Raw genomic sequence first — 17930 nt, 5'->3', positions numbered from 1 at the left:
TGGAGGCTAAAGGGTTTAAGCTGAGTAGGACCAAGACAGAGTACTTGGAGTGTAAGTTCAGTAAAGCACCTCAGGAGGCTGGCGTGGAAGTGAGGCTTGGTACCCAGGCCATCCAGAAGAAAAGTAGTTTTAAGTACCTTGGGTCTATTGTGCAAGGGAGCGGGGAGATTGACGATGATGTCACATATCGTATTGGGGCAGGGTGGATGAAATGGAGGCTTGCTTCCGGAGTGCTATGTGACAAGAAGGTGCCACCAAAACTTAAGGGCAAGTTCTACAAAGCGGTGGTTAGACCGACTATGTTGTATGGGGCGGAGTGCTGGCCAGTTAAGATCTCTCACGTTCAAAAGATGAAAGTTGCCGAGATGAGAATGTTGAGATGGATGTGTAGCCACACCAGGAGCGACAAGATTAGGAATGAGGATATTCGGGATAAGGTGGGGGTGGCCTCGGTGGAGGACAAGATGCGAGAAGCGAGATTGAGATGGTTTAGGCATGTGAAGAGGAGAGACACAGATGCCCTAGTGCGGAGGTGTGAGAGGTTGGCCATGGATGATTTAAGACGAGGTAGGGGTAGGCCGAAGAAGTATTGGGGAGAGGTAATTAGACACGACATGACGCAAGTACAGCTTACCGAGGACATGACCTTAGATAGGAGGATTTGGAGGACCCAAATTAGGGTAGAAGGCTAGTAGATAGTCTCGTTATCCGTTCTTATTAGTAGTCGCAGTATCGTAATATAATTTCTTGTGCTCCGATTTATGCTATTATCTGCTATTTCCTGTGCTTTGATTATCCTGTGGTATCTGTGTCGCTTGCATTGTTTTATTATATTATATTATTATATTATTTTATTTTATTTTATATTATTTCATTTCCATATCGCTTTGAATCTCTTAGCACTTTTTTTTATGCTTTTATGCTTTTCTTGAGCCGAGGGTCTTTCGGAAACAGCCGTCCTACCTTGGTAGGAGTAAGGTCTGCGTACACTCTACCCTCTCCAGACCCCACGATGTGGGATTTCACTGGGTTGTTGTTGTTGTTGGCTTGTTGTGGCCGGTAAGCTATTTTATTTCTCCAAGTTACTACTTTCACTTTTATGGATTGGTGAACTGTAATTTTCTTGTTGTGACTTTGATGTTTAATGTTAAATTAAACTCTTGAAAGGACAAAATACGTGCTAATAGAATACTCTCTCCATCCCAACTTTTTCTAAGAATTCGTGTTTAATCAAACACTCACATAAATTTTTTATGTGATCAAAGAGTAAAGAAGGATAGAGGTGGAAGTTGAGAAAAGACGAGTGGGATTGGAGCCAAGGACATTAACTGCCAACTGCCTTTGGGTCCCTTGTTATAACTCCAATCCAGTAGAGCTGGCAATCTCTTGGGCCCAGCCACAAACAAAGAAATGCAGAGCAAAATAGGTGCAGCTTTAAATAGCTTAACCTGATATTCCCAACTCTGCTACCCAAAAAATATGAAGTTCCTTTTGGAACTAATAGCCTGCTGTGGCTGTTCTTCTCGTTTGCCCCCAACTGAAGACATAGGGCCTCTCGTTCCTGGCTCGGCCCAGCCCGCTAACCGTAAGAACAGAAGGCGGAGGAGAGGTAGAGGTGGGCCGCCAAGTTGTGGTGGTTCGGTCGCTAATTGGAGGCCGTCCCTTTCTGCCATTTCGGAAGACAACGCTCTACCACCTAGAAATGTGAAGAGAAAGGTGTTAACTGCTTCGCCACCAGCCACTCAGCCCCGTCGTCACAGTTTCGAAGACACTAGGTAAACTTTGAATTGTGTGATTATTTCGTCAAGACTGTTAGAAGGAACATATACTTTTATTTATAGGTGAAAATTCATTAAGATGATAATAGGTGATAGCAAAGCTTGAACTAGAAACCTCTGTTGTAATATCATGTTTAATTGTATGACTATCACTTCTAAAAATACGATTTAGAGATTTTATGCAGATATTTGTATAACCAGCATTTTGCTTCTTTTTGAAGTAGTAGTGTATGTTGATAAATAAAAAAGTGAATATATTGTACCTAACTCAACTTCAAAAAAGTAGTTCACGATGTAAGCATTTTTCGAAGATCATAAAATAAAACCAAATATCCACATCCCACCTGATGTGGGAACTCGTCACCCTCTCGCATAACTAGAACTGGACATTTGTAGTGTTAAAATATAATATGTGGCCCAGCATTGGTTAAACCGTGAGAATTAGGATGAGCCTAACTTTGAAAACCATTGTAATGAAATGAACTTTGTGTCTAACTCAACCTCAAAAATTAGCTCATGGAGTGAGAATTGCCCAAAAGTTATACACAAGACGAATAGGAACTAATGGAAAGACATACTCGCTTGGTCTTCAAGAGTTGGTAGAAGAACAATTTATTGCAGTAATTTCTATAAAAAAAAGTTGTAAGGAAAGAGACGATCATGCAGTGAATGAAAATTAGCATGAGGAAGTATCTACTTCCATCTTTTGAATGTTAAATTCTTAGATTTAGATAAATTTGTGGAATACACTTAATATCAAAGTGATCAAACAACTAATAAAGGAAATATAGCTGACAAAGTTCATATTTTCGTTCAACAAAAAGATGTTATGCAAAAGAATAATTGATACTACAATAAATTCTGTTTTCTATTTCAAGTTGTCTTCACAAACTCATATTTTCTATTTCTCTTAATTTGCAGGAGAGTTCCTGTTTCAGCTTTGGCGCCAGCTTTCTCCCCAACTCCTTTCTTATTTTAATTACTTCTGTAAACGCTGGGGCTATTTTAGTTGTGACTTGTGAGCATGTATGCATGTCGTGTAAATGTTCTATCTGATCTTATTTTTTTTGTTAATTGCCATTTGTCTTCCCCCTTTATTCTTCTCTTTGTTTAATTACAAGGAGAGAATTTTTTTTTGCACATAATCCACAAAAACTACTAATGAGTTTCGAAAAACCATATGCAATTGAGTTACGGCACCAAATTTAATTCGCCCCACTATTTTAAAGACAAAATATAGCCTCACAAAACTAATAGGGGCAGAATTTAAAGAGCGGCCTTAAAATAGGTAGTACAGTGCAATTAATCCTAGGGAATCAGCTCTAACTTTGTCGCTCTGATTCATGTATTTTAAAGGGAAAATGTGTAGATATATGCCTCAATTTGCAATTTAGAGTAGATATATTTTTTGTTAAAAAAGTGGTGCATATTCACCCTTGCGTTATACAAATGGTGCAAATATATCTTTTTTGCTGACGAAATTCCTTTTAAAATTCATTTAGCTTATTTTACAATAAAAAAATATCACACAGCTTTAAAAAAATAATTTTACCCTCTTTTTCTAGTAATTTTTTTTTTTAAAGCCATGTGACAATTTTTTTTCTAGTGGGTTGTATGGTTTGTTTAGAATAATATCACTGAGGCCTTAAAAAAATAAGCCTGCTCATTTTTTAAACGAACAAGATCCAACTCACCAGAAAAAAAAAAAGTTAGTACCACGTTGCTTTAAAAAAATAAGTCCACTAAAAAATCGGCAGGCTTTGTTTTTTAAAGCCATTTGTCATTTTCTTAATTAAAAAAAATCTAAATGATTATTTTAAAAAAATTCTGTCAGCGAAAAGGATATATTTGCGACATTTGTGTAACTGTAGGGGTATATATGCACCATTTTTTAACGAGGGGTATATCAACTCTAAATCGCAAAATTCAGGGATATATTTGCACTAATTTTTTGGCAAAGTTAGAGGGGTAAATAACTACCTTTCGCTGTTTGAAGGGTCATCGACCCGTTACAAGCCAGTAAAATATGAGCAAATAACTGATTTATGAATATTTTGTGAGTCCTATTCATAGTTGGTGCAGTTATAAAAAACACTACCTGAAAATCAGCTTTTTCCGACTACCAGTTCCGACTCAGTCGCAATTTTTTTACTATTGTAGTCGAAAATATATTTTTTTATTTTAATTAAAGAGCATCTCTTAATTCCTTATGCCAGATGAAATTGTGATCGCACAAACTATACATAGATTTCTATTATATATAAGTGCCAAAAGAGACTAGCACTGCTTTACCAACTTGTACCAAAAGCTTTACAACTTGTACACGCAATGAATGTGATATTTGACCCAAATATCATGTTTCGTGTCATTTTACATCCTATTCTTATGACTTTTATCGCTTAATCCATGATGCAATCGTCGTATTTGAACTTATGTCGTTATATTTCATGTGTATAGGTACGATGAAGACAAACGATGGAAAACCAGGCTTAAAGTGATTGATTTTGGAGCATATGATGATTACACGAGGTGACAAGTCGAAGACCACAAGTGATGAACTAAAAGGAAAAAAATAATTCAACTGAAGGTTCCGCTTTTCTTCCGCATCGCGTGAAGAAAGCGGACAAAACCAGCTCTTGGCCAAAATTTACCATCAGGCTTTTCATCCGCGATTCGGAAGAAAAGCAGAAGTGCATCGCGGAAGGAAAGCGCAGCGACGAGCAGTTTTCCCTTTTCAATCGGGATTAGGTTTACTTATTTTTTGTTTTAACCCTAGACTATATATAGACGTTTTATTAGCTAAAAACGGTATGCTGGGATATTTGGAAGGCTTGTAAGCCACCGTTCTAATTTCTCTCTCTAGGTTTATTTTATTTTTCATCCTTTTCAACCCTAGATTACTCATGAATTCTTCTTGTTCATTGAGAATCATGAGTAGCTAAACTTGTTAATTCTAGGGTTGTGGCATAAAGACTTGAAAGTTGGTTTGATGACAGTTATTCTCTATTGATTTTCCATATTTTGGGTTGCTTATTTATTCTTGATCTTAATTGTTTGATTATCTGGCCAATAGTTGAACACTATCTGTGGCGTGTGAATTAAACTAGAGATAGGGAATTTGCATGCGTAATAAGAATAAATAGGGCTTGTTCGATATAATCGTTTCGCTAATAAGGATAGGAATACACCCTTTAGCCTTGCTTAGTTGAATACGGAGGAGTAAATGCGTTCTTGTTACCTTTGACGACCATAGGGATATAGACGTTATAGTAGCATCTACAGGCTTGTGAGCAACTCGGAACAACAACAACAACAACATAGCCAGTGAATCCCACAACGTGGGGTCTGGGGAGGGTAGAGTGTACGTAGACCTTACCCCCACCTTAGGTGGGGAGGCTGTTTCCGGAAGACCCTCGGCTCAAGAAAAAGCATAAGAAAGGTCAGATACGGGCAAACAAATCAAAGCAATTATGAAACTGAAAACAATGAAAGTAAATAAGCCATTATAAACCAACAGATACTCGTAGAAATCAAGAGACAAGAAACTATAGAGCAACATAACTACTCGTAAGAAAGAATAAACGCGACTACCTACTAGCCTTCTACCCTAATATGAGTCTTTCATACCCTCCTATCTAAGGTTATGTCCTCGGTAAGCAAGAAATGCGCCATGTCCTGTCTTATCACTTCCCCCCAATACTTTTTCGGCCTACCTCTACCTCTTCTGAAACCGTCGCTGGCTGATACGCTCAAATTACACCTATTAATGGCGTAAAGCGGACGTTGTCAAATATAGTAACCCAACAAGGTTGGGGTCGAATCCCACAGGGAATATGGAGAGAAAAGAGTACTAATCGTATGCGATACCAATCTTTAAAGGCTTTAATCCTATTCCGGATAGTTTGAATTGATTGTTGAATAATGTAATTGAATACTTTGACTTAGAATGTAATTAATATGAGAGAGAGACTAAGGTTGTGTTTCCCAATTTGATTAGATATTATGCTTCGGATTTCAATGTGATATACTTCTAATGGTTGTTCTAAGAATATGCACTTGATCTCTTAAAGACTTCTTAATGTTTCCCAACAGTTAAGCAGTATTTCCTCTTTATGATTCTTCCGAATATAAAAGAGTTACAATCGAAGAGCGACCAATAATGCCAATTTAGACTTATTCTTATTCCTAAGTTAGTCTATTAAACGAGGGTTAACGCCTCGAGTCATTGTTATTCAATCTTACCAATATTGACTCTCTTTCCCAAGAAAAGTCAATATAATGGCTTCGGCTAATGCTTGCAATCATTACCCAACGTTACAACACAAAGATAGAATAAATAACAACAACCATTATGCATATATCAATAATAGAAACCCATTCACATAATACCCATCATGGGATTCACAACCTTAGAATTGAAATTAGCTACTCATAATGTTTCTTGACAGAAAAAGCTTAAAGATTAACATAATACACTTACAATACTAATACAAGATGGAATGAGAGTGAAGTTGTTGCCTTAAATGCTCCAATCACTTCAAGATTAAAAATCTAGGGTTTATGCCTCTAAAATAAAATCTGAATAATGAATTTAAACCCTACATTATGTATTTATAGAGCCAAAAATAGCGCCAAGTTTCTGGACAAAAATGCCCTTACGCCACATTGTTACGGACCGTAACTCAGGTTACGGTCCGTCCTTCATTTCGTCATTTGACCACTTCGACGTTACGGCCACCATGCGACGGACCGTACCCTGTGTTACGGTCCGTCCTTCTGAAGCGTAAGTGGTGACAATTACTTGGCAACTCTCTTGAAATTTGGATGATGTTACGGTGAAGGGTTACGGACCGTAACATGAGTTACGGACCGTAACACTAAACCGTAACACTGAAGATTTTATTGAAACTCTCTGGAAATTTAGCTCATGTTACGGTGACATGTTACGGACCGTAACATGAGTTACGGACCGTAACACTTCACCGTAACACTGATGGTTTCAATGAAACTTTCTGGAAATTCAGGCCTTGTTACGGTTCAAAGGTACGAACCGTAACATGAGTTACGGACACCGTTACGGTCCGTAACATGAGTTACGGACCGTCGCTTAGCTCAAATTTGTCCGTTTTTCCAGCATTACTTCTCATTTCCGATCCTTAGTTAATCAACCCTATAAAACACAAAAATAACATAAGAAACAATATAAAAACACTTAAAATCAAGCACTATTTCTAGTTACAAAGGCATAAAATGTGCCAAAATTCACGGCACATCAACACCCCCAACTTAAGCTTTTGCTTGTCCTCAAGCAACTACAACAATACTCACTACTAACACACGACATCTTAGCAAAATAAGAATGACTACGGTGGTTTTGGCATGTGTTCCTAGCACGGACTCTTCAATTCAAGAAAAATATTTAGGCTCTTATCCATCTCCTATTTGTGACACAAGATGCACATTTCGGAAAAATGTCAATTCACTATGCAACCTCAATTAATGACATAATCATAGTACGGGGGCCTCTATGCACATGAATTTCAACTTCCGGAAAGCCAGTTACTTTGAAACCTACAATCCTTATGCCCTCACATAGACCAAAGAATGTCCCAACACACATTTACGACATAAATGGGACAGAAGACTAAAGAGACAGAAGAACACTCATACTCACAAAGAAATTTGCATACCATGCGTGCACATACCATAGGCTTGCCTTTATTTTCCATGCATTCAACTTTGAACAATTTGATCGTGATCACATTAGGACTTTTTGGGCTTGTAACATTGGCTTAGGGACGGGTAGGATGAATATTTGGGTATCGGTGACTCACTCTCCTCGACACTTCTTTTTGACTTCATTCACTATTCTTCCTATCATTTCCGACCCTCCCTTTTTAGCGTGGATTTATTTAGAAGTTTGAACAAATTTATTTATTTAATTTTTTTTTTTATATATATATATATCCACGCTGAATTATGTCCCTTTATATTCGTGATTACCCCCAACAGGCCTTTGACCTCATTTTCCTCATCTTTGACTTATCACCCCCAACTTAGGCTTTTAGCCTCATTTTCCGCATTTTTGACTTGTCACCCCCAACTTAGGCTTTTAGCCTCATTTGTCAATCTTCCGTGTCAAGGAGGGACTTGGTGCCAAATGGGTTTATTCGAAGAAAAAGTCTATAGGCTCAAAAATGGGAGACTAGGGATCATTTTCTGTACGGGCCAGGCTCATTTAAGATACTTTGGGGTTAATGCAAAGAAAGCCTAAGATCACTTCACAATCTAATTCTCCTTAGAATTCACGCACGACCAACCGGGCAAGTTCTAGATTGCAGGCATCATATGCAAATAGAAGCTAAAAACTCACAACACAATGGCATAAGGATTGTTTAAATACTCCGACTTCATTTCCGTTTGAAGATTTCACATACATAAACACCCTTTCTTTGCAATGTCATTAAAAGAACCATACATGTCAATATCAACAACTCAGTTTTGATGTACATCACAAATTATTTTTCGGAGGGATATCATTGAACTTGTAAAAACCATTTTTATCTATGCTAGAAACACGGACCACCACCACTTAAGTCAGCATTACTTTACTTCTATATTAAACATTCTAAACATGCTAGGTTCAACATACACACAACATTCTTCGGGAATAGAAACACATAGCAAAGAACAGCCGAAGAACGTCCTAACACATACTTGTTAATAAAAACAATACCAACAAAACAAAACAATAACAATTGTCTTAAACACATGCTTACTATCACAATTTTGATAAGATATTTACCAAAACAAAACAATAAAAACAATATCCAGTATACTAAAACAGCAATCCCAACAACCAATCAGCAAATACCACACCCCCAGCTTAAAAGCATGCATTGCCCTCAAAGCATCAATATAACGCAGTAAAAAAATTTGGAGGGCCTCCCTGGAGCGCACTAGGCACTCGGATCTGTCGCAGTATCATGGGGTGGAGCAGTGGATGGGGGAGAAATACGGTGAGCCGGCTCTGTAGGCTGAGTTGAGCTAGAAGTAGCTCCTGCGGTGTCGGAACTTAACCGGGACTCCTGGCGGATTCTTTTCAAAGTACGCCGCTCCTCTTCCTCATTCTGTGGGTGTAACTCAGCATATGGATCAAGACTTTGGAGAGTGGGCTCGAGATCTGGCGAGGCTCTGCTTCGCTTCCCTTTGTCCAAAGAGGGGATATCCTCCTCCAACTCCTCGTCGTGCTGTTCCTCAACCGTGTCATCGTTGTCATCATCCTCTAGTAAGCTCTGAATCGGCTGGTATAGGGTCTGTACCAACTCCGTGTGTACTTTAGGAAGCTGGTCTGTCGCCACAGCCACTTCCTGGGCCTTCAATTTCTGCACATCATCCTTGACAGACCGCAACTCACTCCGAATAGCGCCCAATTCCATAGTAGGGTGTGTCCTAATCAGCTCAGTCATCCTGCGCTCAATACCATCTATCCGGGACTGGATTTGTAATGATTGTAGGTGGTCCGCAGCCATCTGTTCTTTTATCTGTTCTTTTATCGGTCGCAGCGCTGCATCAATAGCCCTTTTTGTGTATAATTTTAGCTCAGTCATGATCTGCTTGACCTGCCTATCTGTGCGATCCGCTTGTAAGACCACCGCCCCAAAATTGTCCCGGTTGAACATCATTTTTCTCGCAAGCTCGGGTGGGACTCCTCGTGTTGCCTGCGGTGGTGCTGGGCTTGCTCCAGTGGAAGAGGTAGGACCACCCGAAGTAGGTGCGGCTGGAGGTGGCATAGGCTGTGTAGCATGATCAGCCGGTGGAGCCTCAGAATCTGTGTGCTGATCCGCAGCAGCTCCCTCTTCACCCATGATAGCCAAGGGTATAACATCTGATCCCGTAGGCCCCTCCGCACCTCAGAAACCGATGCAGAGGGCAACGAACCCTGGCTGAACACCTCATCTTTCCCTTTTGTGATGTCATAAATATGGCTGGCAATCACACTGTGATCGATATGGGGTAGGGGTTCTGGTTCTGCACGCAAGCATAGTAGCGTAAGCAGGCATGGATGAATGAGGGAAGTGGCCGGCTGGGTGGCTCTCTCTCGGAGGTCTTCGGCTATCAGTCGCCCGAAGTTGATCTTATATCGCGACATTATGGAAGCCACAAGAACAGCCCTGTCTGGAGTCAAATAATTATCTGATTGGGTAGGACGGATTCGGAACAGAACAATTTGCCACCAAAACTTTGCCTCTGGCGTTAGGGTGTTTTTCCAAATCCGCATGGTGGCTGTCAACTTTGGCACTATAGCCCATTCAGGATCTGTTGTCCGTGCAATAACAGAAGCTACCCATTTTCGGACGGGGATTGTATCCTTCTGTTCAATTTTGTAGGCAAACTCCCCTTCTTCCGCTGCTGTAGGCTCTATATAATCTTCCCCGAATAGTGTTTTATTTATAGCCGATGGAGAGACATCTATCTTCTTTGTCCGGAATACAACCTCATTCATTGCCGGTACTTGAGTTGCTCGCTGCCCTTTCTTCACTACTTTGAATACAGCTGCCCCATATGAAGCGTAGAATTCCCTAAGAAAAACCGATATGTAGGACCCAACGGGGTTTTTCAAAAACTCCAACTTGTGGAATCGGATAGTATCACTAATGCCGGGATATCCTTCGATTCCATCGAAAATGACATTCCGTTCCTCGAAAATACTCCGCCTTGGGTCCATTCCCTCACCTTTTACCCGCTCACACCCCTTGTTATACAAATCTTCAGATCCCTCCACATTAAACCGGAGGATCTTCTCAGTCATAGTTTGCAGCCGAATGTCAAGTTTCCTTCTTTCCTGTTCGCGCTCTTTTTCGCGCTCCTCCGCAGTAGACTGTCTAATGGGTGGTTGAGGTCGGTGTGTTGGTGTGATAGCCCGCTGGGGTTCACTTTGGCTCGACGAACTCGACGAGCTCGACTCTCTTAACTCCTCAGTCGAGGAGGAACTTTCTGATTGTGGGTCTGGTTGGCTGGGTGCAACTGGTGGGGGTGGCTTGCTGGGTGCGACCGGCCTCTTTTTAGGCCTGGCGTCCTTGATCAGATCGTCGTCGCGCAGCCGTGAGGTTACCTTGCTTGCAGCACGACCTTTTCCTTTTTGCGCGACCTTAGGTGAAGCCTTCTTTGATTGTCGTGGTTTACCCATACCTGTGGAAGGAAAAGTTAGATATGATGTACGAGAAGTTGTAAAAATTTTACACCTTATGAATTTAAGCCAAAGACTTTAATTAGGTCAGGTACCGTAACACAGTCGACGGACCGTCGATGGTGTTACGGGCCGTATCTTCATCCGTAACTGAAATGGTTCAATTAAGCAAAGGGACCGTAACACAGTCGACGGTCCGTATCATAGTATACGGTTCGTAACGTCGCACCGTAACGTGATCAAAATTTCCAGAAAAGTTACTGGAAATTTGAGAGGTGTTACGGTGTGATGTTACGGTCCGTAACGTACGTTACGGTCCGTAACACATAATGACGGGCAACAGAGTAGCAAACAAATGGCTTGGCCAAATTTTATCGTTTTAAGCACGAGGCCAAGATTTTCGACTTAATGATCCATGGGTATGTTGTGAAACAATATTATATCCCCTCACATGCCTCGTGTTACTCAGACTTCACCCGATTTTATTAAAGTTTTCATTGGGGACTTGTATCGAACAGTTGGTGGGCAAACCGATTTAGTAATTTCACGAATGAAACCTTCAACCGGATTTGCCCTCCAATTCAGTGGGAAGCAGTTGCTTGTACCCACGAATCTTTTAAACAGCACCAATACCAATCCCAACCCCCAACCAATGTCAAATCCCCCATAACTTATCAATTTAAATGCAAACTCAATCAACACAGCCCAAAACACGAATTTCAACACATATTTTACGAAATTACTCATGAGCATCATAGAACTCGCATTGATAGCTAAAAGAAAAGAGTAAAGACATGTAATACCTGATCGTTGGCGATTGTAAGGATGAAACTCAACTTAAAACAGTGATTGTGGATAAGAAAATAGTAACGAGATTTTAGAGAAATATGGGGGAGAATGGGAGGAGGATGAAGAGAGGAGGATGTGAAGAAGAGAAGAGAGGATTTATGAGGGAGAGGGAGTTGAAAAACGTGTGAAGAATCGTTATAATTTGGAATGGGAACCGTCGGTAATGTATTTAAACATTTCCGACAATTACGTTACCTGTTACGGACCGTATCATAGGATACGATCCGTATCTTGTGTTACGGTTCATCAAACGACCCCGTTTCGTTTATTCATTAATGACCTGGCAGTCCAATTGACGGACCGTAACTCGTGTTACGGTCCGTATCACCTGGCGTAACATGTTGGAAATTTCCAGTGAAGCCCATATTTTGCATCAAAGTTACGACACAGTGTTACGGTCCGTAACACGTACGACGGACCGTAACGCGTACCGTAACACTCTTCCTCACCCTTCAGTGATTTTTTATTTTTTTCTTTTTGCCTGTTACGCTTCATGATACGGACCGTAACAAGAGTTACGGGCCGTAACGTGGAGCGTCTCGCCTTGGATCACTTGGTAGTTATTTGGTCCCTTCAGTTCTCAAAATCCCACCACATTAGCACATCAACAACACAAAAGAATACAATGAAAATACAAACTTTAAACTACTTACAAAGCGGTAAATGTGGGTTGCCTCCCACACAGCGCTTGGTTTAACGTCACGGCTCGACGTGGTACCTCATTTTCGAGTTCAGGAGCCATATTTCAAACGATACCTATCCACGACCTTACCATCATCAATACACCAACGGTAATGCTTCACTCTTTGTGCATTCACCTTAAAAGTCCGAGTGCCATCCTCGGATTTCACCTCAATGACGCTTCCATTTGGGGACACACTCACAATTTCAAAAGGACCAGACCAACGAGACTTTAACTTGCCTGGAAAGAACTTCAGGCGTGAATTGTACAACAAGACCAAGTCTTTTGGCTGAAAATCCCTTTTTAGGATCTTCGAGTCATGATAGTATTTCATCTTTTCCTTGTACAGTGTTGCACTTTCATAGGCATTGTACCTAAATTCATCCATCTCGTTGATTTGAAACAACCGCAGCTTAGTTGCTTCATGCCAATCCATATTCAGCTTTTTCAATGCCGAAAGGGCTTTATGCTCAAGCTCAATAGGCAAATGACATGCCTTCCCAAATACCAACTTATACGGTGAAGTCCCTATAGGCGTTTTGAATGCCGTGCGATATGCCCATAAAGCATCATCCAACTTTTTAGACCAGTCAGTGCGATTCACATTGACCGTCTTTGCCAAGATGCTTTTTATTTCTCTGTTTGAGACCTCAACCTGACCACTCGTCTGAGGATGATATGGAGTGGCAACCCTGTGATGCACGCCATATTTTTCAAGAAGATCAGCAAATGGTTTATTGCAGAAATGAGATCCACCATCGCTAATAATAGCTCTAGGAGTGCCAAATCTAGTAAAGATGTTCTTTTTGAGAAACGCATTGACTCTCCTACCATCATTGTTAGGCAAGGCCACCGCCTCCACCCATTTGGAGACATAATCCACTGCGACAAGAATGTATTTCAGGCCGTAGGAGCTCACGAAGGGCCCCATAAAATCAATTCCCCATACATCAAATAGCTCCACCTCAAGAACAAAGTTCATCGGAGTTTCATGCCTCCGACCTATTGTGCCCTGGCGTTGGCATTTATCACAAGAGCGTGCCAACATATTTGCATCACGATAAATGGCTGGCCAGTAGTAGCCACACTCTAGCACCTTGGCTGCTGTTCGATTTCCACTGTGATGTCCACCAACTGGAGAATCATGGCACGCTTTCAAGATGTCCATCACCTCAGATTCCGCCACACATCTCCGGATCATATTGTCAGCACACGTTCTGAATAAGTAAGGCTCATCCCAACAATACTGTCGGCAGTCTTGCAAGAACTTCTTCTTTTGATATGTCTTCAACTCTTCAGGAACGATGCCAGTTACCAAATAATTGGCAATATCGGCATACCATGGTGCCACATCATTGGAAATGACCAAAACTCTTTCATCCGGGAAAGTGTCATCAATATCTAGCACATCACTCGGTCTCCCTGGTGCTTCCAGTCTGGAAAGATGGTCAGCTACTTGATTTTCTGACCCTTTCCGGTCTCTGACTTCAAAGTCAAATTCTTGTAGCAACAACACCCATCTTATCAACCGAGGCTTAGCATCCTTTTTCGTCATCAAATAGCGCAATGCAGCATGGTCAGTGTGAACCACTACCTTGGCACCCAACAAATAAGCCCGGAACTTTTCAAAAGCATAAACAATAGCAAGTAATTCTTGCTCCGTTACTGTATAGTTCAGCTGGGCTCCATTCAATGTTTTGCTGGCATAATAAATTGGGTGTAGGATTTTGTTTAGCCGCTGACCAAGCACAGCACCAATTGCAAGACCACTGGCGTCACACATTAATTCAAAGGGAAGTGACCAATCTGGGGACACCACAATCGGTGCGGAGGTTAATTTCAGCTTCAACTCGTCAAACGCCTTGATGCACTTTTCATCAAAATTGAATTTGGATTCTTTTTCTAAGAGTTTGCACATGGGATTTGCAATTTTTGAGAAGTCTTTGATAAACCTTCTATAGAATCCGGTGTGCCCCAAGAAACTCCAAACTCCTTTTACTGAAACGGGCGGAGGGAGTTGTGAAATCACATCGATTTTAGCTTGATCAACCTCAATCCCTTTTTCTGAAATCTTATGGCCAAGGACAATGCCCTCCTTGACCATAAAATGACACTTCTCCCAGTTGAGCACGAGGTTGGTTTCCTCACACCGTTGCAACACCCGATCAAGATGACCCAAACATTCATCGAATGAATCTCCCACCACCGAGAAATCATCCATGAAAACTTCAAGAAAGTTTTCAACCATATCATAGAATATGGACATCATGCATCTTTGGAAGGTAGCTGGTGCATTGCAAAGACCAAATGGCATCCGGCTGAAAGAGAATGTCCCATAGGGACAAGTGAAAGTAGTCTTTTCTTGGTCTTCCAACGCAATGTTGATCTGGTTGTATCCTGAGTACCCATCCAAGAAACAGTAATAAGATCTTCCGGCTAGCCGATCAAGCATTTGATCAATAAAAGGCATAGGGAAGTGATCCTTGCAAGATGCGGTATTCAGCTTCCGGTAGTCCATACACACTCTCCAACCGGTGACAGTCCTTGTTGGAATCAACTCATTTTTCGAGTTAGGGACAACAGTGATGCCCCCTTTCTTTGGCACACACTGAACAGGGCTTACCCAAGGGCTGTTGGCAATCGGGTAAACCACCCCAGCATCTAACCACTTAATGATCTCCTTCTTCACCACCTCTTGCATCGGTGGATTTAATCTTCTCTGATGTTCAACATTCGGCGAACTTTCCTCCTCCAACTGTATTCGGTGCTCACAAATTCCGGCGGGAATCCCCCGAATGTCTGCAATTGTCCAACCCAGAGCTCTTAAATGCTTTCTCAAGACTACGATGAGTCTTTGAATTTGGCCCTCATTCAGAAGCGATGACACAATAACTGGAAGAGTAGCATTTTCTCCAAGAAATACATATTTAAGATGTGATGGAAGTTTCTTGAGTTCCAGTTTCGGTGGCTCAATAATTGATAGTTTTGCTGAAGGAGTTGTTCGTTTCTCTAGATCAAGAGACAATTTCTTGGGCTCATAAGAGTAAGACCCCAGACCTGTGAGTGAATTCACTGTCTCATTATATCCCTCCATTTGGTCGGCATCAAAATTCACCAAGATGGCCAACAATGCTTCGCTCAAGCATTCTTCCTCCATTTTAAATTCCACTGCTTCATCCACCTTGTCAACAGAGTTTATGACTGAAATGCTTTGATAAGGACTAGGTAACTTCATGCCTTTGCTAGCGTGAAAAGTCACCTCCTCATCGTTCACCCAGAACTTTATTTCGTGCTTTTCGGAGTCCATAAGAGCCCTCCCTGTGGCAAGGAAAGGTCTTCCCAGAATAATAGGAATTTCTTGATCAATAGCACAATCAAGAATCACGAAATCTGCCGGTAGTAGAAATTCCCCGATTCGAACCAGCACATCATCAACTACTCCAACTGGCCTTTTTATCGATCTGTCAGCCATCTGCAACCTCATGGTAGTTGGCCTTGGCATAGCTAGCCCCGATCTCTTAAAAATTTCTAGGGGCATAAGATTTATGCTAGCCCCGTTATCACACAAAGCCCTGGCAAAATTTTGCTGCCCTATGGTGCATGGAATTGTGAATGCTCCAGGATCTTCCCTCTTTTGCACAGTGGTTTTGGAAAGAATGGCACTAACGCGGTGAGTGATACCCACAGTGTCATGTTTCAATGGCTTTTTCTTCTTTGTTAAAAGATCCTTCAAATACTTAGCAAAGCCAGGCATTTCTTTAACAGCATCCATGAAAGGAATGTTCATCGTCAACTGCTTGAGTTGATCATAAAATCTCAAGCACTTCTCATCTTCTGTTTTTCTCACCAACCTTTGAGGAAAAGGCGGTGAAGATTTAAACAATTGGCTCAAAGGGCGAAGAGCACCGGAAAGTTTTGCCTTCCCCTTTTCCTGGTTTTCCACCGGTTCCTTTGGTTTATTAAGATTCAGCTCTTCTTCAACTACAATGGGTACTTCCTCCCCTGCTTCTTCCTCGACAATATCATCCAATACACTAGGCTGCGCTTCTTTTTCAACAATTGGTTCCTGATCAATTGGCTTTTTATTGTCACCCTGAAGTATTTTTCCACTTCTGGTGCTAATGGCAAGTACATTCTCCACAGAGTTCACTCCACTACCTTTTGTATTAGGAACTGTATCACTCGGTAATTGTCCCCGTTGAGGAGTATGCACTTCTCGGGAAAGGTCTCTGAATTGCGCTTCAAGCTTCTGAATGGAAGCTGAATGCGATAGTTGGACCTGGGACATTCCCTTGATTGTGCTCTCTGTTCTGTCTTGATTCATCAGCATTTTCTGCATCATACTCTTCAGTTCTGCAGAATCATTAGACGTGTTACCAGCAGAGTTAGTAGCTGAATTATCTTTCCATGGCTGGGAATTGGATGCTTGCCCCCTAGGTGGAATGTAGGGGTTAGAGCTCTTGTTGCCATAATTATTGTTATTGTAATTCCCTTGATTGGGATTACCCTGATCAGTTCTTCCATAATTCTGTCCTTGGTAATTTTGTTGAGGCCTTTGCCATGGGTGATTACTGGAACCTTGGTATTTTTGCCGTTGATAACCCCCTTGCGAGTTATTGACATAATTCGCATCCTCATATTGTGGCTGCCCCTCAAGATAAGTTTCGTCAGAAACTTGATACATTCCGGGAGCATGAGGTGGCATCTCATCGATAACGTTTACACATTTGGCCTCTTTCTCCATAAGCCTTTTGGATAATAAATCCACGGTGGTTTGCAGTTGAGCGAACGCATGATCTCGCTCATGATTTTCTTTGGCCACCGCGGCCACAGAGGGACTACCATATGATAGGAATTCGCTATCAGTCGAATGCCAGACTTGATTATGGGTAGTAAGCTTGTCGAGCAACCGGGTGATGTTGACAAAGGTTTTGTCCATAAAGCATCCCCCAGCTGCAGTGTTGACAGCTATTTGATTCATTGTATCTAGCCCCTTGTAGAACTTCTCTGTGAGAATTGCATCTGGAAATCCATGATTCGGAGATTGAGCTAGATAATATTTGAACCTCTCCCATGCAGCATATAGTTGTTCCCCTGGAAGTTGTTTAAACCCAAAAATCTTATCCCGAAGCTCAGCCTTTTTGCTGGGTGGGAACCATTTTTTTAGAAAGATATTGGCCAGCTCATTCCAGGTATGAATAGTATTGCTCGGGAGCTTTTCATACCATTCCCTAGCTTGGCCAGCTAATGAATATTTGAAAACCCGCAGTCGCAGTGCATCAGCAGGAACAGCACCTTGAGATTGTTGGGAACATGCATGCACGAAATTCTTTAGGTGTCGAAGGGGACAGTCTTCCGAAGAATTTCGGAAATAGCCTTCAAGTTTCAATAGCTGATAGATAGAACTATCAATTTTGAAATTAGCATTTCC

The 17930-nt window shown here is 41.4% G+C and overlaps 1 protein-coding gene and 1 non-coding gene across 4 annotated transcripts; both read left to right on the top strand.

Annotated features, from left to right (window-relative positions):
• The first annotated feature begins 1376 nt into the window (after positions 1–1376).
• LOC132619002 (uncharacterized) lies at positions 1377–4795 on the top strand. 3 transcript variants are annotated; one of them, XR_009574453.1, is made up of 3 exons: positions 1377–1775; positions 2700–2817; positions 4236–4795. XR_009574453.1 is itself a non-coding variant. In XM_060333992.1 (2 exons), exons 1-2 carry the CDS (start codon positions 1480–1482, stop codon positions 2755–2757), a joined length of 354 nt encoding a protein of 117 aa, XP_060189975.1. In that variant the 5' UTR covers positions 1387–1479; the 3' UTR covers positions 2758–2852. The 3 variants fall into 3 exon arrangements, 1 of the variants encoding a protein (XP_060189975.1); XR_009574454.1 differs by having other exon boundaries at positions 1378–1775; positions 2700–2804; XM_060333992.1 differs by lacking the exon at positions 4236–4795 and having other exon boundaries at positions 1387–1775; positions 2700–2852.
• A 12731-nt stretch (positions 4796–17526) lies between these two features.
• On the top strand, positions 17527–17633 carry LOC132620568 (small nucleolar RNA R71). The gene has a single exon (XR_009575011.1). It is a non-coding gene; the product is annotated as a small nucleolar RNA R71 (small nucleolar RNA).
• The last annotated feature ends 297 nt before the right edge of the window (positions 17634–17930 follow it).

The sequence above is a fragment of the Lycium barbarum genome, chromosome 11, assembly GCF_019175385.1.
Source record: "Lycium barbarum isolate Lr01 chromosome 11, ASM1917538v2, whole genome shotgun sequence".
Classification (NCBI taxonomy): Eukaryota; Viridiplantae; Streptophyta; class Magnoliopsida; order Solanales; family Solanaceae; genus Lycium; species Lycium barbarum.
This window is presented reverse-complemented; position numbering and strand designations above follow the sequence as displayed.

Bases quoted from the DNA above. Each gene is read 5' to 3' on its own strand.
- LOC132619002 (XM_060333992.1), top strand. From the start codon at position 1,480: ATGAAGTTCCTTTTGGAACTAATAGCCTGCTGTGGCTGTTCTTCTCGT. The intron at 1,776-2,699 runs GTAAACTTTGAA...CTTAATTTGCAG, and splicing joins CACAGTTTCGAAGACACTAG to GAGAGTTCCTGTTTCAGCTT.